At 40.1% G+C, this 22046-nt stretch overlaps 1 protein-coding gene across 3 annotated transcripts; it reads right to left on the bottom strand.

Moving 5' to 3' along the window:
- Positions 1-10327: 10327 nt before the first annotated feature.
- On the bottom strand, positions 10328-21049 carry CTXN3 (cortexin 3). Of its 3 annotated transcripts, XR_010379798.1 has the most exons (3): positions 20124-21049; positions 19055-19407; positions 11420-11514 (listed from the first exon to the last, which is right to left on the bottom strand). XR_010379798.1 is itself a non-coding variant. In XM_031448942.2 (2 exons), the coding sequence occupies exon 2, from the start codon at positions 11422-11424 to the stop codon at positions 11179-11181; it is 246 nt and encodes an 81-aa protein (XP_031304802.1). In that variant the 5' UTR covers positions 11425-11514; positions 19471-19620; the 3' UTR covers positions 10328-11178. The 3 variants fall into 3 exon arrangements, 2 of the variants coding, with proteins under 2 accessions (XP_031304802.1, XP_031304800.1); XM_031448942.2 differs by lacking the exons at positions 19055-19407; positions 20124-21049 and adding an exon at positions 19471-19620 and having other exon boundaries at positions 10328-11514; XM_031448940.2 differs by lacking the exon at positions 20124-21049 and having other exon boundaries at positions 10328-11514; positions 19055-19460.
- Positions 21050-22046: the final 997 nt, after the last annotated feature.

Genomic DNA, 22046 nt, shown 5'->3' with positions numbered 1-22046 from the left:
GGAGCATCTTGAGCAAAATTTTATCAGCAAGTTAGCTTCTTCAAAAATAATTAAATAATAAATGGAAGCTGAGGCTTTTCCTGCATCCCAACTAGAATGTATACTCCTCAGGAGGAGTTACTTGCATGTATCTCTCCAAATCTGATGAGGGCCTAATACAATGCCTGACAGTCATTAGGCACTCAGTAGTGTATGTTGATGAATGAATGAACTGATTAATGGAAAAACGTGACCTTGCAGCATTTGGAAACTTTCACTTCTTAAATGTAAACTACCCAGAAAGGTAAGCAAAGGTAGAGAATGACTCAGTAACGTAGGACCCAAGAAAAGAGGCAGGCAGGTGTTTCGCAGGGCAGAAGAGAGATGTTATCTTTTGAGAAAAGTCTCTGAGAGGGATAGGAACTGACCACAGAGGCACTTCTACTCAACCTCCCAGTGGTAGCCTATAGGTTGCACCAATTACAGCTCTCTCCCTAGAGCTGTAGCCAAAAGCTGTGACCAATAACCTGATATCTCAGAAAACTGTCCAATGTACTAAGCAGAGCTATCCAATTCCAAAGAGTCAACGGGGTTTATTGCCAAGAATTTCTTTGCAAAAGTTAGAGGACATATCATTCTCATATTCGCCCTCCTTGGTGAAATATTTAAATAAACACATAGTTTCCCTCCTGGACTCACTAGCTGGTTATTCTTTGAAACTTCAGTTATAGGTCACTCAAAGGAACAGAGTGACCTCCATGAAAGCTCAGTCTTGGAACTCTGTGAGGAGGGTAATCACGAGATTATGTTTTCCCTATTTAAAATGAATTTAAAACTAAAAATAGCTGCAAAAGCCTCTACTTATCTTAGAGGGGGTGGCAGGCTGGCAAGGGGCAGGGATTATACTGCTGGAGAACATCCACCACAAATTCTCCAGTATTTCAGGATTAAATACATTACTTGGGACTACGAAGTAGCCTTTGTAACACGTGCCATGTATCTTGTTTTAGCAATAAAATGTGTGGTTAATCTATTTCATTCAGGGACTCAACAGAAATTCATTATTTTCAAATATTCATATTTTAATATTTAATATTTTGGCAAGGTCTTAAGCACTTAAAGATCATTGATTTATTTGCCAAATAGTCCTATTTATTAATTCCATTTTCTGGGGAACATGAAGGAATTCAGTTGACTTTACCAAGGTCACCAGCAAAGCAATGATAAGAAACCTGAGAGCGAATCCTTTCTGCTTCCAAACATTTTGAAAGTTAGCTCATTTAAAGAAGAAAATTTGTGTGATGAAAGAGCACTTCTGGGAATGAAAAAGAGAAACCTTGTCTCTCAGTGCCTAGACAGTGACGCCTCTTTTCCAGGCGGTTGCTTAAAAATAACAATAATAACAGCAACAAAAATGTCAGCAGAAAGTTGAGTCAGTTTAGTATTTCTATATCTAGAGTCTTTATTTCTGGAGCTTTTGCTGTTGGTTTGATTCCTAGTGCTGTTTTGTAGATAGGCAAGCATTCATGGCAAACTGAATCCCAGTTCTCACTTTGTCTCACTCTGGCTGTGTGACCTGGGGCATATGATCTAAGTTCTTCACGTCTCTTTCATACTGGTGTTCAGTAAATGGTTCCCGAATTTCTAACTATAAATCCTTTTTTCAGGAAGGAAAAAGGTATTTGGAAATTAACTAGTCCAAATATATCAACTTAAAATTAAAGAAAATAAGGCCCAGAGGAAGTATGTGACTTAAAAAAAGCCCCTCAGCTAGCTCCTTGCAGGACCAGTAAAGAATCCAAACTATCTGAGTCCCAAGCGTGTACGCTTTCACTGTTTTGTGCTCTCCCAAGTGGGTTAGTATATGATTGATGATCTCTGCCACTAGGAGGATTTTTTTCAGGCAGATATTGCCTGATTATTTTCGTATGTAACCAGAGTTACAGTGCTGGACAGAGAGGTGGGTGTAGCCATAAGTCTGTTCACTGCCTCTGAGTTTTAAGCTCTAGCAAATGTGGCTAGAGTCCTTTGTTGCCATTTGTGTGACTCCTACTTGCCAGTTTGGATTTCAGCTGAGCTCTGAAACTTGCTCAAATAACACTTTGGTGGCTTCCTATCTTCTGAAGCTTTACTATAGACTTAAATGAGCCTTCATGCTTCATAGGTTTCCCCTCTGTTAACCATCTCCATGGAGTGTCTCCATGGAGCTTCCTGTGAGGAGCATTTGCTTACAATGACTTCTGCCAACTGATCTAAATACATTGAGATTCTCTGTGGCATGGCCCGGGGCTTTCTGCTTGGCTCTGATGTGTTCAAAGTTTTACCATTAATATGGATAAATATATAGAAGGCTTGCTGAGCCAACCTCTGGATGACACAAAAGGGGTGCGTGCAGTGAATGTGATAATGAGGGAATCGGGTTCTAAAAAGCCTACAACGGGGGACCAAATGGAATACAATGAAATCAAAAAAGGAAAATTTTAAATTCTTAAACTTGGGTGCAAATTTTTAAAACCGTAGGAGAATAGGATGGGAATTTGTTTGACATCCCATTTGACGTACATGGTATATGTAAATTTCTCCCTTGGCACAGATAAAAATGCCGATTGTTTAGGCTGACCGTGAATTTGGTATTAGTCAACAGTAATGTGGCTGTAAAAGATCATTTCTTCTTTCTGCCTTACAACATGTGCTTTTCAGAACCAAATAAATGATACTTTGGTTCTACTCAGCCACATGTGGATTATTATTTTCCTTTCTATGCAGCAGGGACATAGTTAAACTGAGGAATGCCCAGAATGTTTGATAAGAACAAAAGATGATTCCAAACATATGACATTATGAAACATGGCTGAAGGAACTAGAATTTTTTTTTGTCCTGGGGGAATAATGATAACTGTCAAAAACTGTGAGATTTTACTGTCCTTGCAAGATGACATGTTAAGCTGACAGTTTTGTGGATGGTGGTGGAAGACCCAAGGCGCAGAGACAGAGGACAGTTCATTAGTCACAGCACTCATGGTACACAAGCATCAGCACTTCCCTGTACCAGTTTCGAAACGTAGGCCCAGTTCTCACAGGGTGGTGCAAATAGGACCAGCTAATGCTTGTGCACACAGTGGGTTGCATTATAGGAGACGAACCCTGAGCTTAGGAAATCCCAATTTTTTATAATAGACTACAAACAAATCTTCCCAACCATCTTATTACGGAAAGGGAGATATGATCTCTAAACATCTTTGAAAAGAACAAACCACTGTCAGTAACCTTGCTGACAAGACATGCAGACAGAGGGGTCCATGGAGAAGTGCCTTTCAAAAACAGCTACATCTTTTTTTTTTTTAAATTGAAGTATAGCCAGTTTACAATGTTGTGTCAATTTCTGGTGTGCAGCACAATACTTAAGTCTATAGGAGCGTACGTATATTTGTTCTCATATTCCTTTTCACCATAAGTTACTATAAGATAATGAATATAGTTTGCTGTTTTATACAGTATAAACTTGTTGTTTATCTATTTTATATATATTAGTATCTGTAAATCTTACTCCCAGTTTATCGCTTCCCACCCTCTTCCCTCCCTGGTAACCGTAAGTTTGTTTTCTATGTCTGTGAGTCTGTTTCTGTATTGTAAATAAGTTCGTTCACTTGTCTTTTTTTTTTTAGATTCCACATACAAGTGATATCATACAGTATTTTTCTTTCTTTTTTTGGCTTACTTCTCTTGGAATGACATTCTCCAGGTCCATCCATGTTGCTGCAAATGGCATTATTTTATTCTTTTTTTAAGGCTGAGTAGTATTCCATTGTATAAGTATACTACAACTTCTTTATCTAGTCATCTGTTGATGGACATACAGGTTGCTTCTATGTCTTGGCTATTGTGTATAGTGCTTCTATGAACATTGGGGGTGCATGTGTCTTTTTGAATTAAGGTTCCCTCTAGATATGTGCCCAGAAGTGGGATTGCTGGATCATATGGTAAGTCTATTTTTAGTGTTTTGAGGAATCTCTATACCGTTTTCCACAACAGCTACACTAAACTACATTCCCACCAACAGTGTAGGAGAGTTCCCTTTTATCATTTGTGGACTTCTGAATGATGGCCATTCTGACTGGTATGAGGTGATACCTCATTGTAGTTTTGATTTGCATTTGTCTGATAATTAGCGACATTGAGCATTATTTCTTGTGCCTGTTGGCCATTTGTATGTCTTCACTGGAGAATTGCTTGTTTAGGTCTTCTGCCCATCTTTGGATTGGGTTGTTTGTTTTTTTCTTATTAAGTTTGTATGAGCTGTTTATATATTCTGGAGATTAAGCCCTTGTCAGTCTCATCTTTTGCAAATATTTACTCCCATTCTGTAGGTTGTCTTTTTGTTTTGCTTATGGTTTCCTTTGCTGTGCGAAAGCTTATAAATTTAATTAGGCCACATGTGTTTATTTTTGCTTTTATTTCTATTGCTTAGGTAGACTGCCCTAGGAGAACATTGCTAAGATTTATGCCAGATAATGCTTTGCCTATGTTTCCTTCTAAGAGGTTTATAGTGTCTTGTCTTAGGTTTAAGTCTTTAAGCCATTTTGAGTTTATTTTTGTGTATGGTGTGAGGGAGTGTTCTAACTTCATTGATTTACATGCAGCTGTCCAGTTTTCCCAACACCGTTTGCTGAAGACACTGTCTTTACTCCATTGTATGTTCTTGCCTCCTTTGCCAAAGACTAATTGACCAAAAGTTTCTGGATTTATTTCTGGGCTATCTGTTCTGTTCCATTGATCCATATGTCTGTTTTTGTACCAATACCATGCTGTTTTGATGACTGAAGCTCTGTAGTATTGTATGAAGTCTGGGAAGATTATTCCTCCAGCTTCATTCTTTTTCTTCAGTATTGCTTTGGCAGTTCTGAGTCTTTTGTGATCCAATATACATTTTAGGATTGTTTATTCTAGTTCTGTGAAAAATGTCCTGGGTAATTTGATAGGGATTGCATTGAATCTGTAGGTTGCTTTGGATAGTATGGCCATTTTAATAATATTAATTTTTCCAATCCAAGAACATGGGATATTTTTCCATTTCTTTAATTTTGTTAGTGAATGTTTCGCATTTCTCCTCATATAAGTCTTTCACTTCCTTGGTCAGATTTATTCCCAAGAATTTTATTTTTTTGGATGCAATTTTAAAAGCAATTGTTTCTTTTCTTTTCTGATATTTCATTGTTAGTGTAGGGAAATGCCACTGATTTCTGTTAGTTAATCTTATATCCTGCTACCTTGCTGAATTCTTTTATTAGGTCTAGTAGTTTTTGTGTGGAGACTTTAGGGTTTTCTGTATATAATAGCTACATCTTGAGGGTTATCATGTTAAAGAATATTAGAAATCTGTCACTGCAGAAGAAAAAAACAAAAAAAAAGGAAGAAAAAGAAAAACAGTGTTCAATGGGTGAAAATTACCAAAATACAAATTAAGAGTAGGTAAGAAAATATTTTATAAAAAACAGAACAAGCTCAAAATGGGTTGGACTCCTTAAGATGTTGCTGAGGGAATATTCATATAGCAGACGGATACTGAGTTTAATGTTACAGTGAGCCTCTTCCAGCTCTCTCCACTTAATCAGAAAGTCGAGTGAAAGATAGAAGTGAGGTAACTAGGAAAAAATGCATGGCAGAAAAGGATAAAGGGTACTTTCAAACTTGAAATACTTGTATAACTTCTGAAGCTCTGTCTATGTCCTAAGAGGATCCAGACATCACTTTGATAAACCAGAGATAAGGCTGTATCCAAAGCCTTTATGAACTTTATGTTGTAATCTCCCTTGGCGGGCCTCTTCAGCTAAGAGAAACAGCTCAGAGGTCTGTTTGGAAATAAAGAAACTTTGAAGCATTATCCTAGATTGATTATCCTGTGTTTTGAGAAATAGAATCTTTGCTAAAGAATCCTTTATAATCTACCTGAAAATATTTCTGGTTGTCCAGACACCTAAGCTGAAGCTTCGGAATATCCCAGAAGAAAATATATTGTCCATAGGGTTTTTTTTTTTTTTCCTAAGAAGCTAAACTCATTTATTCCTTCCTCCTCCAAAAAAAGAGAGATTATTTAAAGATAATTGTCATGTTAATTAACAAAAGGACATTTTTCACTTCATAGATTTATTGACTGCTCATTCTGCTTGAATTCATCTGCACACACACCACATATGTAAAACGACACAACTGTGACCAGTGGGTGGAGAATGACCGTTTGATCTCTTTGCTTCTACTGTTTCTTTATATGAAAATTGAGGGGGTTGAGATAGAAGATAGCAGTGTTTCTTTTCAGCTTTTCAAGCTCCAAAGAATTCAGGAAGAGCCACCTTCTTAAAAGCTGGCAAAAATTTGGAGCTCTAAGGATGTAATAGGGCTTAGAAGAAAATAAGGGTGGAAATCCCCTTTGAAAGACAGTTTAAGGGAATCTTTCTTACCCTAAAGCATAGACACATTAGTGAGGATACCTGGAAAGTCTTACGCGATGGAGTGATACAAGACTATCTCGTGGTGCTTTGTGAAACTGGAAACAAAATTTCCACTCTCTTCTAAATTCAGCAGGGAAGCCTATTCTAAAAAATGACCTTGGTAAGGGCCCCAGACTGGCCGAAGTGTTGGGCACTGACTCATCAGGCCAGAGCAAGCTACCGGATGGGGAGGCCGTATTTCTGAAGAGGTAGACACCTATCTGGATATAATTCATTTATTCTTTTAAGAAACAGGAAATACAAAGTTTAGAGGGTCCTTCTTTTGCATCTCAAAACAAGCAAATAACTGACCTCTTCTGGCATGGGCCAGTTTGAGTCCAGATTGCATATATGCATATAGTGATTTGAGCATGTTTTGTTTTTTTCTGGAGATCTTGGCTCTACAACTTTGTGATTAATCAATAATTGAGACACCCCTCTGCATAATTGCTCTCAGTAGACATACATATCAGATCTCACAAATCCCATCTCAGAATTTATTCAATGATTTGGAGCTTAAATATTTTTTGAAAATAATTATGTTCCCATATGTTTTACATGTCAATTCTGAAAGTTGACATCATGAAACTACCAGGCTTTTTAAAATGATTTATGGTGGGCAAGCAAAATTTCTCATCACACCAAATTTATCAACATACTTACAATATAAAAGCTTCAGTGTTTCAGTAAAACACTATGCAATGAATCCAATTAAAAAAAGGAACTTGAATACATATTTTTCCTGTATATGTAAGGATCTACTCAGATTTCTGTCTCCCAAAACTGTTGCTTATTTTGTTTCAGCTTTAACCCTTAGAAATAGTAAAAGAACGATCTGGCTTGGAATGCTCATTAGTTTAACAGCAGGAGTCAAGGTAATCTCTTTCAAACCCCATATTGGACTCATGTACAGTGTTTAAGATATTTTTAAAAAGAGGTCTCTTGGAAGGAGCAGTGTTGATCTAGAACTTGGGGTCTCTTGGGGGCATAAACCAGTCAGGACTCAGACTGGGAATGAGTTCGCCACATTTTCCTGATTCAAAAGGGAAGCTCTATTCTAGAGTGACCTTGGAAAAGTAATTTTTGTCATCCTGGGATGCAGATATACATGATAGAGGGCAGCTGCACTCATTATAAATATCTTGTAAGGTAGACAAAATGCTGCACTGTAACTCCTGTAGCCAGAAGGCAGGGAAAGAGGAGGCTTATGTGACCTTTACAGAATATGCTGTTTACCCCAAGGAGCTGTGAGTACTTAAAACAGAGAGTTAGCACTTCTCACAGGAGGGATCAGTTTACTCTGAATAGCCCAAAGCTTTTTATCACTTGTTATGGTACTCTTGCTCTGGACAAGGGAGGATTAGAACAGGGGAGACCCAGAGAGAAGGTGGTTGAAGACGGAGCAGTAATCTGAGAAGGGAAGACAAAAATAGAGTGGGGGATAAAGAAAGAAGAGCAGGCCTTGGGAGGCCCCGTGGCGCTTACTGGCAGTTCTGTGCTTAAAGGCCCCGGTTAGGGGGAGGGTGGCAGTGACTATTTCCGTCTGTTCTCATTACAGAAGTAGATCCCAGAGTGGCCCCAAGGAAGAGTGCCGAACCTGGAATTGACAACCACTCTTCATGTCATTTTCTTTCTCAAGAACCCCCAGTGACTCCCACACTTTATTTTCCCTTCTGGGACCTTCTGATGTTCAGCTCTACGTTTATTCTTCCTGTGGAAGTTCCAGCTGCCCATCCAACTATCTTCCCAGCCAGGCTGCCCTCCTGCCTCTAAGCCTCACACCCACACCTCCTTTTCCTGTTCTACGGGTTTCCCTCTCCTTTGCTCCTTTGCACATATCTAAAACAGTTCCATCCTCTTAGGTCCAGATGTAATTTATTTCATAATAATAACTTATATTGCATACAGCTTTATACCAAGCACTTAAACATGTGCTATCACCACCTAAGCCATTGTTTTCTGGGTCATTTCCTTGACTTTCTTGGCCACCCATCTCTCGTATTGTATCTCCTGAAGCATTTGTGCATTGACCCACCTCTCCAGAATTAATGTCAGGATGGAAGGCTGTAGGAATCTAAATTTTCCACCAGCTCCCCAAGCAGAAACTGAGGAGACACAGTGACCTCAGAAGGCAAAATAGTGACTATTGCTATTTCCTTTATGCTTTTCCATATTGTTTATACATTTTTACCATGATCATGTACAACTTTTATAATGAAAATTAGTGTTTGGGGGGGTGTATATATTTTTTAAGATGCCTGATGGTTCTGATGGTGTGGGAACCATAGTCATTTGGGCAATGATTCAGACACATGCCTTCTTTATTTCTCAGCTCTCCAATGAGGTAGAAAGTTATTCAAGAGAAAGATCTAGCCCTATACTTTTTTAAGAAAATCTCTCCAGTGCTAGAAATGCCAGGCTCAAAGCAGGTGCTCAATAAATACTTGAATGGGTTGAATAGACTCCCAATAAAATAAGACAAAAATTAAATAAGGACATTCATTACATTACATTTGAAGAAAAAGGAAAACTTTATAATTATGGGTTAAAGAAAGATGGAATAATAAGGCAGAAAAAAATACACAGGAGACTTAATAGACCGAAGGATGGTCACCAATCAGCATCAGTGTTCTGCTTTAGATCTAGAAGCAAAGAATCTTCGAAGGTATCAATTATCTTGTAGCGTGAAGAAACCAGGAGATGGTTCTCTCTTTATAATCTGGCTCATCCTTGAAGTGATGTATTCAGTTATAAATTCTATAGCTAAAGAAGAAATGTGAGTAGATGGGGAGAGTTAAGAAAAGAATCAAAACTTTTATACATTGCCAGTGGAATGTAAAATAATGCAGCTGCTTTGGGAAACAGTCTCACAGTTCTTCAAAAAGTTAAACATAGAGTTAGCATATGGCCCAGCAAATCCACTCATAGAAATTTATTCAAGAGAATTGAAAACACATAACTGTACGAACTCTTGTACAAGTGTGTTCATAGCAGCGTTCTTCAGACTAGCCAATGGATAACCATGGTAGATGTTGGATAAACAAAATATGGTACAGCCAAACAATGGACTATTACTTGGCCATACAAAGAAATGAAGTACTTATGCTACAACATGGTTGAACCTATCTTGAAAACATGCTAAGTGAAAGAAGCAAGACACAAAAGGCCACGTGTTCTTTGATTCCATTAATTTGAAATATCCAGAGTCGGCAAATCCACAGAGACAGAAAGTGGATTAGAGATTACCAGGGGCTGAGAGGATGAGGGATGGGAAGTGACTGCTGGTGGGTATGGAATTCTAGAATTAGTGATGATGGTCACACAGTTTTGTGAATTACTAAAAGCAGTGATTTGTGTACTTTGAAAGGATAATTTTATGGTATGTGAATTATATTTCAATAAAGCTGTTATTTTTCAAGAGGAAACATGGAGAGGAAGGAAATCTGGACAGAAGGACCTCCAAAAATGTTTTAAATAAGAGATAAGTTAGCAGTTTTACTAAGGGCTGCCTTTTTAGGCACAATTGGCTTTTTAAACTTCTTTTCAATTTAAAAAATGATGGCTAACTGAGGAGAAAATTAGATGATACAGACTATAAATACAACTTGAGGAGTTTAGTTTAGGTGCAAGTTTGTTCCTATTAATACAGAAGTTGGAATAAGAGGTTTTCACATCTCTTCTTTTGGTGGACTTAAAACAGTGCTCAAAATAGGTCTCATGGGTCAGGACAATTTGTGGGAGCCCTTCCTGAAAGGGGAGAGGAATGAATTAGATGACTTTTCATGGTCTTTGCTCTTTTTCTCCTTCTCGGAACAGAGGTACAACACACTGCCTCCAGAGTGCTGGAATAAGAGAGGAGACACTTCTGTATCTTGAACAGTTTTATTTAGTTTCTGTATTCAGCCATATACACACATTCCTCTGAAGACTGTAAAAGTCCTCTCTAAACAATTAACTTTTTATTTGGAACAAAACAACTTGAAGCAGCATTTGCAACCTATTATTTCAATCAATTGTGCAAAGACAGTAAATTCAACATTATGCATAGCTACCTCTACACATGTTACTAATATGAATACCTAGAATGCACTTGGCCTGGTAAATAGTTTTAAAACCTTTGTAAGCTTTTGAAATCAGTTTTATTTGAAAAATAAAGTGATATCATCCTCACTCATACTTTCCAGGGATAGAACCCCCTCTTTGAAGCCCTCCCATTGCCTCCCAGTGCTCTCTGCTGTAGGAGAAGACAAGTACCTGTGCTGAGGCCACTCAGCACAATCTTCCTCATTCTCTGCCCAGCACCCAGATTGCCATGAAAATAGAACAAAACTGGGTGACAGAATTAGAGTGAGGAAGCCTCTTCTTGGTCCTGTCATCAGATTCAGATCAAATCCTTTCTGATCCTTATACTCTGGTCAGGTCTGACAGTGCTTCATTTTAGGCAAAGTCACTATTGATGCTCTTGGTTTCACCATCACATGCTTTCAACAACATTCATTCATTGAGTAAATATAGAAATTCAAACTTTCCTATTTCAGTTAGTAATAGAAATCTCCATTTCCAATATCCTTAAATGTCTACCAAATAAATGGATTGTGGTCCTAGAACCAGATATGGTTAAAACTTGAGTTGCTGAGAATGTTGATGGAAGAGAATCCCTCGTGAAGACATGAATCACTTCTCCTCCTCAGAAGCAGCACCTGCTCCTGTCCCGCTAGGCAAGGGCATGGTCAAACTGCCCTTTCTCCAGGCCTTCAAGTCCGTCGGCCCAGGTCGAAGTCGGCATGCTCCGATACGGGTCCAGAAGAATCCGGAAGCACCTCACGATGAGGATGCCCAAGAAAATAAACAACAAAATCACAAAAACAAACGTGGTTTTCTGCTCCAGAGACATGCTAGAATCTGACGACACGTTCCCAAGGGGCACCAGAGGTGAAGGGACAGGCTGTCCTCCCTCCATCGTCCAGGGAAACTGGAGCACAGGATCTCCCAGGTTCCTTCTCTTCCATCATCAGTCTGCTGAGATCATGGTGGTTGCACCCTGGAGAGGCTGCAGGAAGAAAGAAAGGGAAGGAAAGGGAATAAACACCAAAGAACAACATTATTTCTAGGCTGATCTTCATATTTTTCAGAGAAAAGAAGGACTCGCTAAACTTTTTCACCAGGGATATTTAATTCTGTATAATTATGGGGAAAGATATGTTACTCTTGCATGAAATTACCAGGCTGTCCTCAGAGCAGCCACCTGGGGCCAGGAGGACTGGGCAGGGAAGGCAACCAGAGGACAGGAGATGAGAAATGTGCAAAGTAATGCTGACCTCAGGGTGTGCTGCCAGCTTGACATCCAAACCCAGCCTCCCTGCCAAGTCTCTTCTAGATTCCCTCCAATAATAGTACTCTCACATCATTCTTACAATAATACCATTGAACGGACACTTGCTGTGTGCCAGGGCAGTGGCTAAACACAACAGAAATGAGCCACTCTACTGCAAGCTTCATGAAAGCAGGGAACTCTAGCCCAAGGAGAGGAAACTGAGGCTGAAATGTCCAGCCTCTGGTCTCCAATGAGTGTGGGACCTTGAAGAGGTCACTAAGCTGTAATGAAGGACATAGAAATAGTTGTGTATCTCATGGTGCTGTCATGAAGATGAATGTCTGTGAAAAGCCTTTGAAAAGTATATGAAGATGAAAAACAAACAAAACAAAGTGTTACTTCACTGAAGGCAGGACTACGGGAGCTATGATGCCTCTCCTTTGCTCTCTCTAGCCTGGACCGTGGGAAAAGGATGTCTCAGACTCCCAAACCATCAGACTCCTGCTGCCTTTTTTCTTCAAAAAACAAAAACCTGGTTCAATACTTGACCCTGGGAAGGACCTAGAGAACTGAGCCAGGGAAGAGAAATTGATTGCATTTTTAAAAGCCTTACAGCAGCTTTCTACTGTTTGTTTAAGACCATTTGGTGAGAGGAAGAGAAGGAAAAAGATGTTATATTTTGCTAGTAGAAAAATTAAGGTATATGGATACTTACTGTTTGTCTTTAAAGGCAAATTGAACTGTACACAAAGGCCATGAACACCTTCATATATTGAACTAAATCTATTTAAATTATGTTTTATAAAGAGAAGTATCTATATTACTGTATAGAAAAATCATATGACATATTTCTGAATCTGTAAGAAAAATTACATAGTCATCTATGGAAATTAACATGGCTTCAAAAGAAATTATGCTCAATGAAAATAAGCAACCAAAGAAAAATAGAAATTATTGACCGAAAGGATTAACACAGTATTTCTTAAGTTAGCTTATAATCATTACCTTGAAGTATAGCATTAGTGATCATATTAACAGTTTTGCGTGTATGTTGACACTTCAAAATTTACAAAGTCAAAGTTAAAAAACAATTTTTAAAGGAATTTACAACCAGTATCTGGGAGGAATGAGTTACTAGTTTGCGGAAAAGAATAGTTTGCAGCTCCATGACTCTGGACTTTTTAAAGGCTAGAATAGTGGCGATAGATTTAATGATTTTTTTTATTTCAATTTAAGATTGGGATAAAATTTGACTCTGTTTTTTAAAAGCATCCTTAGTAACACAGAGAATATTCATGGATTGGGTTTGGTTTTAATTTGCTTGTTGTTAAGCACCCTCCCCGTCTGAGAGGTAACTGGAGAGGGGGGAGGAAAGGGTGGCCAGATCTTCCAAGGCAGCTCTCCCTAGTGCTTCTAACTAGGGACATTCACATACTCAAACTGAACTTAAATATAGCAAATATAAAATTTTCCAGGTGCTGGGTCAAAAAAAAGCCAGGTGGTGATAGAGGAATAGTTGTCTAAGCAGTACCTGTCATGTTCCCTCTTGTCTTTTTATGTCCTGCTCAGGACCTGTCACTTTGACCCCTGCCTTCCCCACTGGCTTCCTTGAATCCCTTTCTATGTCCACTTTTCCTCCAGCCCAACTGAAGCCAGAGTCCTTTTCTCTGTCTGTTCTCAACACAGCTGAGACAAGTATACATTTTCAGGAAATATTCTTTATGAAAAGACTACATAATCCAAAAAGGAAATATAAGAAAAATGAGGACCATTAACTGTGTAAATTTACAACATAAAGATTTCTGGATCTGTGAGACTCAATGAAAACGGTGAAGAACTAGACACAGAACCTTTTGAGCCCATGATAATAACTCTCTAGCCATAAGCTGGCTATCTAGTATAGCAATACCTGTTCAGTCCCTCCCTTCCCAGCCCTGGTCTCCACTTGATGAATGCCATCATGACACCCTGGACCAGTCTTCTGCATCCTTGTTCTACCAAATCCTTTTCTCCTAGCTCAACATCTCTTATTTCCCAGGCTTATCCCATAACTCAGGTTTTAGAACTGGGACTCCATTCATGTGGGGGCTGTCGTGATGGACAACCATTCTAAATAACCTAGTCATCCCGATTCAGATTATCAGCCACAACTCCCTGTAAGTGAATCTGAGGTCTGGTTTCTTCACAGGGAAGCCAAATATTAGAATGATTTAAGACTCAGTTTTAATTTGCAATTTTACCACCCTATGCTGATTAAAAGGCAGATGCAAGGGTATGGTTAACCCTCTTTGCAGCCTGATCACGGGTCTTGAGAAGCCTGCCAGAATATAAATACATATTCCTATCTTCCCACCCTTTCATCACCAACCCCTTTTAGATGTACCAAATTGATAAGAAATGGAGATGAAAGCATTTTGAGAACTCTACAGATCTGTATCAACTGTAAGCCTCTCCTGTCCCAGCATGTGGTACCCAAGTTCCTATTAAAATGACGTCATTGAGTCCAGTCATCAAAGGCCTCTATTAAACTGCAGTATTTTACCGAGGAAAGTGACGCATTAACACGTTGGTAGGGATTTGTCTTTGAGTACTGATCCTATTTGAAGGAGGAAGAAAAACAGTAGATAGCAAGGAAATTGGGGGAAGATCTTGCTGGGTGTGAGGGGCTGCAGGAGAGGTCTTGTGGGAAGCAGACATGGGATGCGTGAACAGATGGCCCAGCAGAAGAGTCCGGCGGAGGGAGGGGTGCAGAGGAGAGAAGAGCAGGAGATGGTTATAAAGGGAGATGGAGATCCAGAGATCTAGAAAGAAATGCTAACTATTTCACAATGTTGCCTAGGACTGATTGATATCGCTAGAAGAGCCTGCATGATTTTAAACCGCAGTCAGCTAATCAATAATTTACAGATTTGGAAAGCTCAACAGCATGTTTAAGTTAAAGGAAGCATCTATATAATAAGATGCAGAGAAAGAAAGAAATGTTACCACTTGGCTACCCAAGTACAAAACTATTCAAAGACATCTAGATTTTTTAAAATGTCTCTCTTAGATGAACACGTTCCTTTTTGGTAGAAATGATTCTCAGAAAATGTTTATGATTGCTTTTAAATAAATAATGAAATGTCTCTTTTAGATGAATAGTGGAATCTAGGCAGGTAAATTATCTCAAAAGATTTTGACACAACCATCAGAAGTGTTAATAATAAGAAAAGGCAGTTATTTTAAGTCTAAGAAGGACCACAGTTACTCACGGCAGTATTTTAATCCTGCCTGGCTTCCCCCATCATGCAGCACACCTGTCTTTCCTCTGCCGGGTCCATTTGTGTGTGCTCAGGAAATAAAGTCTAATTTTAATATGGACCCAGGAAACCTTAATTAAAAGACGCCATTTTCAAAAGTCATATACTACATCCCTTTTGGAGCAAACCAAGCTCCTTGGACTCTGATATTCTCAAAATGTAAATACCCTGAATTACTTATGAAGCCCCATGTGAGCAGTGCATCCTAGCCCAGTTATCCTAACCACTGACCACTCACTTTAAAGTAATTTTCAAAGAAGCCCTCTCTTTCTTTCCCCATACTTCCTTCATACTGCGTCAAGGTTCATCTTTCTAAGCTCAGATCGTACCACTCCTCCCCTCAGAAAGCCTTTGTTCTCTGATGTCCAAGACCCTAACCTACCCATTAACCCCCTTATGGACCCAGTACCCCTGTTTCCTGGACCACAAGTTGGGTCATACTCTGACAATGGATTTTTCTAAGGTATTAACATATTTTCATAACAAATTTAAAAAGGAACAAACATCACATCACATTTGGTTTTGAGCACAAAAACCAGTGGATAAGAACAAACTTACATGCAATTTATCTGCAGACACCTGAGCAGACCGTCCAGACTTTGCTCTGCAGCTCCACCTGACACCTGCTGTTCTTTGAACACCTCCAGGTTTCCCACCTCCGAGCTTTGAGTCATGACGCTCTCTGCCTGATACTCTCCTCCCTCCCCTATTCCCACCTGGGGATTTCTCTTCTGCCTTCGGGGCCCACACAGAATCAGTCCCTCCTCCTCGGTCCTGGGGGGCCCAGTCTCTCCCTTCCCCAAGGGCACGGGGGCTTCCTGCTGTGTCTTCAGCAGTACCTCCCCTGCATCCTGCAGCAGCACCTATTACAGGACCCGTCTCTACGGTGTTCGTCGCCTTCCCCTTCAAGTCCAGGAAACTGAATTCAAACTTGGAGACGCCATCTGATGGAGGGGTGGGGGGCTGGGAGCACATGTTATCCAGCCGGACTGGGATGTCAGACCATTGTGTTTGAAATAGATCTCGTTTCAAAGAATCACAAATAGTCTAAGTCACAGTGACACTTTAATAGTCACATATCTTATGATTTAAAAAGCGGTTGTTTGGCTTTTAAATTTTTCCTTGCCCTCAGTGCTGGTGGGTGGGGTCCACTGGAATTAAGCACTCTCCTTTCTGCTTAAAGTCCTTTCTTACCTGAATTGCTTTTTTCATGGAGAAGGGTAGTCATTGACAATATCCTGAATCCAACTGTCTTACATGGAAACTATCAACGTCAACCTGTACCCTTCTCAAGCTTGGGTCCTTCAGACATCTCGTTAGCATCTCATTGTACAATTTCACGATAAGAAAAATATTTTATCGAAAGAAAATATACCCTCAAGCAATGGCATGTTTCTTTTCTTATTTTTCAAATGACAGCAACAGGATTTGTTCTGTGCACTTGGCCCCCTTTTTTGTTTGTTTTTTGGTTTTGGTTTTTTTTGTTTTTGTTTTTTGAATAAAGGTAGATTTATTTAGAGAGATACATACTTCATAGAGTGTAGGCTTTTTCAAAAGGCAAGGGAAGGGTCACGAGTTATGAGGGTTGGGTGCTCAGGTTAAAGTAAAAGTAGGTACACACTCCACAGACAGTGTGTGACTTGGCCCCTTTGTTTTGCGAAACCACACCCAGGCGTTTGATTCCACCTTCTCGCTTTTGCGGTCATCGATGCATGCGCCCTCCCTCCCACAATGGGTTGATGCAGTACATGTGTCGTCCTGACTGGCACGTAGTGAGTGTTCAAGAAATAGGTGAGGATGAGTGCGTGTTTTTCTTTGTCTCATCTTTGTGCAAAACGAGGTTTATTTCTAATTTCCCACGAAGGAATGGAGCCCCAAATCATAAAACTCAAAAGAGTAACATCCCCCAAGGGGTGTGGGATCACAGGCTTCTCTCTGGCACGTTGCAGTGAGTAGGAAGTCCTCATCCCTTGGCTGCTAATGGCATGTAGGGTGCAGTGAAGCAGCGCTGTCTGTGTTTTAAGTACTCCTAAACCACGTAATTGCTGTACCTAATTTTTAAAACCTCTAAGCCAGAAACCTGCTTATGTGACTTGACATGTTTTCAAAAGTAGATGTAAAAACAGTCTGTCCATTGAGCAAGAACACTCAGGGGCTTGTCCAGTTTCACTCACATATGATTACAGGACACTTTGTCCCACAAAGACACCCTGTGTACCTTGTTTATATTTATCTGGCTGCCGAGTGAGACCGATCTGTGGACTGCAACAGGAAGGGAATTGGCGAGGTAGGCAGGACTGAGTTTGCAGTGACGGGCAGAGGCAAACTTACCCAAACTGCTGCATTATTCTTCAACAGTCATGAAGCTGACTGTTGAAATGTTAAAGTGGCTTTCCGTGATTGAAGTGATACATATCCTGAGACTGAGGGAGAAAAGAATCCCTCTCGACTTGAACTAAAGGAAGCCTCAGCTGCATTGCTGTTTGTATAGCTGGAGTCTCTGGAGTTACACCCCACCCTGCATCCCGCCAGACGTGTACACATCCCTGTCAACCCCATTCTACATCTCCCCTTACAACTGTGAGCCCTCCACCAAAGCTACCTCATCATCTAAGTAATCAAATGACTACCTAAGCAAAAGTTACCCTCCTCTGAATCTTGTGGAAATTCTGTCTAGGAGCCCAGTGAACAATAACTTGTATTCCAGGATATACACACAGAGATACAAAATATTTCGTATAAATTCAAAGAATCATAGCCCTCTTGGTGGCCAGCCAAGAACTTCAGGTAAATATTTCCTGGCTCTTTCTAGGTACTTTCATGCATTTTAACCAACCCCCCTCCTATTTTTTTGGCTGTGATAAATACATGGCAACTTGTATTTTCTTCTTTTCCAAATACAGTCCTCCCATTCCAATACAATAGCCCCATTGCTTCAGGATTCACAGGATGGTTAAGAGTAAATATTATTTTATACACTCAAAAAATAGACCCAAGGCTAGTAGAAAGCCCATAAACAATGATTTTAAAGACAAGTGAACGTGGCCAGCTACAAATGTCAACAGGCAGTTTTAGAACTGTTGCCAGCCCTCATTGCTGCACTGGGAGGTCTGTTTCCTCTGACCATGCCTGCAAAGTCAGTCTGCAGACACGTCTGCTCGGGTTTGGGAGTGGACCCTGTTGTACCCCGTTCACCGTGCTTGTCAGCTCTAGGTCGGCAGGAGACCTTTGTCTTCAGCCTGAGCCCTAACCTCAGCTTTACTTCTTCCCTGTCTTCATCTTCCTCCTAGCATCTGCTTAAAGAGTTTTAAAGGGACTGCAGGGCAATGCTGCAGCCTTGCTGAGAACATTAGAAAAATACCATGTGAGTTCCCAGGCAGTACATGGGGGTAGCAGAAGGCACCACCAGCAAGATGGAACTTTTTACTTAAAACAATACAGCTTATTGTTCTACCCAGTTTTCTTTCTCTTTCCTTGTGTGTTTCCTAAAGAAAAAGAAATTTGTCTGCTGTTATCTTCAAAGGCCCGGGCTGCTCACTGCTCATCACCTAGGGACGCAAGGGACAGTCAGCCCTATCATTAGGAGTTGTTGCTTTGTGATCCTTTGTAAACAAATTAAAACATCCCTGATACATTTTGAAAGGTTTGAACGGCAAAAAATACTGTAATGGGCAAAGAGCTTTGAGGAATAATTTACTGCAGTCTAGCAAAGAAAAGCCTTGGTTTACTATTCCTTTATCCAGTATCAGTAGCATTATAAACTTAAGCATGCTTTAAAAACAAAGGCATCATTACATTTCACCCCCTTGCGTTAACTTTACCCAGCAACTGTTTAATTAGACTTTATCTGACAGCTAGATCTAAATTCAGAACTTGGATCCGAAAGGCATCCATGCGATTACTGCTCATGCACAGATTGCAAAGTTAGAGAAAAGCATTTAATTAGCTCATCATAGACACAGATTTTGGTCAAATACCTGGATCTGGTTGAACAAACACTTGATCCATTTCCTGGTGGAACAGTTACAGGTAGTTACAAGCCTCTTTAGTTTCCATTCTTCCCGACCAAGCTGTGTTAAAGCAGTAGACAGTGGTGGCTGCAAGCAGCTGGTGGCACACCCCAGATCTAAAGCTGTTGTTTCAGGCTTAGAAACTTCCCATCAAAACCCCCGAGTTAAAGGAGCATCGTCTTCCTGTGTGAGGCATCATTAGCGGCCAATACAGCTGCTTCTCTGAGGCGAGCCATGACTTCAGTTCTGCCTCAGCAACTCTTCAGAGGATTCTGCTTCAGTGAGTAGAGGCAGTATCCTAGCAGTGTGTCTGAAATCATCTTCAAGAAAACATTAACATTCAAAAGGAGTACAGGGGAAAACATCACGGGGCATTCCCATACCTTTTCAAAATCAAAGCCATAAATCTCCCCGCGCTCTGCTCTTCTCTATTGATTGTTGACACTATTCCTCTTTGGGGATGTCAATTAGCACCTTGCAGCAACCGGCCTCCATATTGATTATGGCTTATGACCTTCAGGCCAGCTTAATTAATGGGAAGACTTCTAGGGAAGGGCATCAACTTAGTATTTGGGAGAGGAAAGAAAGACTCCTTTTCCTAAAGAAAACAAAACCGACCTTTCAGAAAAGCAGCAATTAAGGGAGGCAATGAGGAAAGAACAATAAAAAAAAAAAAAACAGAGTTCTATTTTCACCACCTGTTTGTAAATTACTAGGCTGTGGGTTGCCAGGTCCAGTGTCTCCTTTGGCCAGCCTGCATCACTGCAACCTTGGCCGGACCCTACCCCACACAGGCCAGCTGAGACCACTTGATGAATAAACATAGATCTTTGTTGAGAGAAAGTTGTTCTCATTCTAAAGATTCTAGTTACTCGGCATAATACTTTAATTATTTTCTTTGGATAGAGTGCTTAAATAAATTTGGAAAATATTTTAGCATAAAATTCATCTTTTTTTAAAAAAAAAAAAAGTGCTTCTCTGGAAAGAATTCAGCATCATCCTTAAGCGGGAACATCCTTGTTTTTTGGCAACTCACCACTTTCTTTGTTGAAGTGGAAGCACAGTTCGCGACAACACCCACCCACCAAATGATGGGGTGCATGATATTTCAAGCCAGCTCTGCCTGTGCCTGTCAGCTCTGCTGTCTTGTCAGCTCTTGTGAGAAGCTGGCCATTACCCAGAAGCTCTAGAGGACTGGAGTGGGGCTTATTTCCTAAGAGGAAACCTGCCCCCGCCCCCATCTGCTAGCAACGGATGACAGTCCTGGATAAGCCTCAGACCCAAAGAAATTCAAATGCTAAATGTTAGGGTCTAATGTTGGAATCAAATGCTTGACATTAGAACTCCCCTCTTGAGAATATGAGGGTTCTTTCTTTCCCCATATGTTTTTCAGATTTTTAAATGAATTTTCTTTCCAGTTAGTGTCACTTATTATATTTTCACACACACACACACACACACACAAAAATGGGACAAACAAAATCCAGCAGAGCACTATCGTTCAGTACTAACTGGTATCCTTGGTGGTTTTCAGCCCACAGTGCCGGTAGACAGAGCGCCCTGTCTCAGCAATGCCAACAGTGTGGCTGAGGGAACATTCTGACCCCACCCTGACTTATATACTTATCATTCCATGTGGTCAGAAAGAACTCAAGTTAGAAATGAACCTGGATGACTGCGGGCTTCCCGTGCCCAGAGGCCTCCTCAGATACTGTTTTAGCCTTTAGACACGGGGAGGTGGGAGGGAACGTGAGAGGCCTGTGACTGTCCTCCGGCTCCTCCGCAGGCTGAAGCCATCCCAGAGATGAGAGCCTGGCCTATTTTTAAAACTCTCCAGAGAAGTAGATTCCAAAACCCCCCTCTGACAACCTCTGTTTAAACTAACTCTTCTGTTGCTTACTTAATCTAGATGAGTTGGCATGTTCCTTTTTATTCTATCCTCGCCGCAGTCATTAACCACCACAAGATTTTGTTAGAACGCTCTTCCCCCAGGGAAGCTGAACTAGGTAAACCAAAGGGCATTTGATGAAGCTCTGCTGGTACAAAGATCTTCTAGCCAAGTTTTGGATATTTCTAAGATAATTATAAGTTCCATTATGTTAATCACCATGAATTCTGAAACAGTGAATAAGGATTTACAGAAACTTTCTTTCTTTGATAGCAGGTCCTGTTTCTTTAGTCTTGACTAATCTTTGTAGCTTTTTTGTCTTTCTTTTTTTCTGAGCTCTTCCCCCAGTTTCTGCTCTCTGGTCCAGCTTTAATCAGAGAGCATAGAAGGCTGTTTGATGTTTCAGCCTAACATGAAATGGTGATGAAACAGGCTGATTTTAGAGGTCGTATATGCCGTGCTTCTCTCACCCATCCTGATCCCAGGGTTATTCCTGTGTGGTAATTTAGTCTTTCTTTTTAACCACACAACACCATGAGTTAACATTGTTAAAACTCTTATTTTAAGAGCTTTTCCTACCTTCTCATTTTGTCTCACCTTTAATGTTCTTCAGGTTACAGTTCTTCCCTAAATGTCCTATACTGCACTTCTCGATAAAGAAATAGACAATGAATATGAAAAAAAAAAAGGTGTCGGGAGCTGTCAAACTTGATGCCAACAGAAAGCTGTGCTATTATTACTATCATTATGTTTCTTTCTGGATAATTCTCAAAATAAAATTGAATTATTTCTTAGTATAATCTTCAAAATATAAACATGATTTTCTTTTCATTTTCATCACTAGCTTCTTGGTAAAAATCATTTCTTCTTTTTGTGTACATTTTCTCTTTGATGTCACTCAAGAAGCATTCATTAAGTTTATTCATTAAGCATCATGTGTGTTCAGTGTTCAGTGTTGCAGATAATAGAAACTATGGGTACTAGGTCCCTGCTTCAGTTTGTCCAGGTTGTGGACTGCACAATTCGAGGAGACTTCTTGATAAGGGTCCAGAGGAGCTCATCTTCTAGCAA

Source organism: Camelus dromedarius, chromosome 3, assembly GCF_036321535.1.
Source record: "Camelus dromedarius isolate mCamDro1 chromosome 3, mCamDro1.pat, whole genome shotgun sequence".
Taxonomy (NCBI): Eukaryota; Metazoa; Chordata; class Mammalia; order Artiodactyla; family Camelidae; genus Camelus; species Camelus dromedarius.
The sequence above is the reverse complement of the archived record's forward strand: the minus strand, read 5'-3'. Positions and strand labels throughout refer to the sequence as shown.

Bases quoted from the DNA above. Each gene is read 5' to 3' on its own strand.
- CTXN3 (XM_031448942.2), bottom strand. From the start codon at position 11,424: ATGGAGGGAGGACAGCCTGTCCCTTCACCTCTGGTGCCCCTTGGGAAC.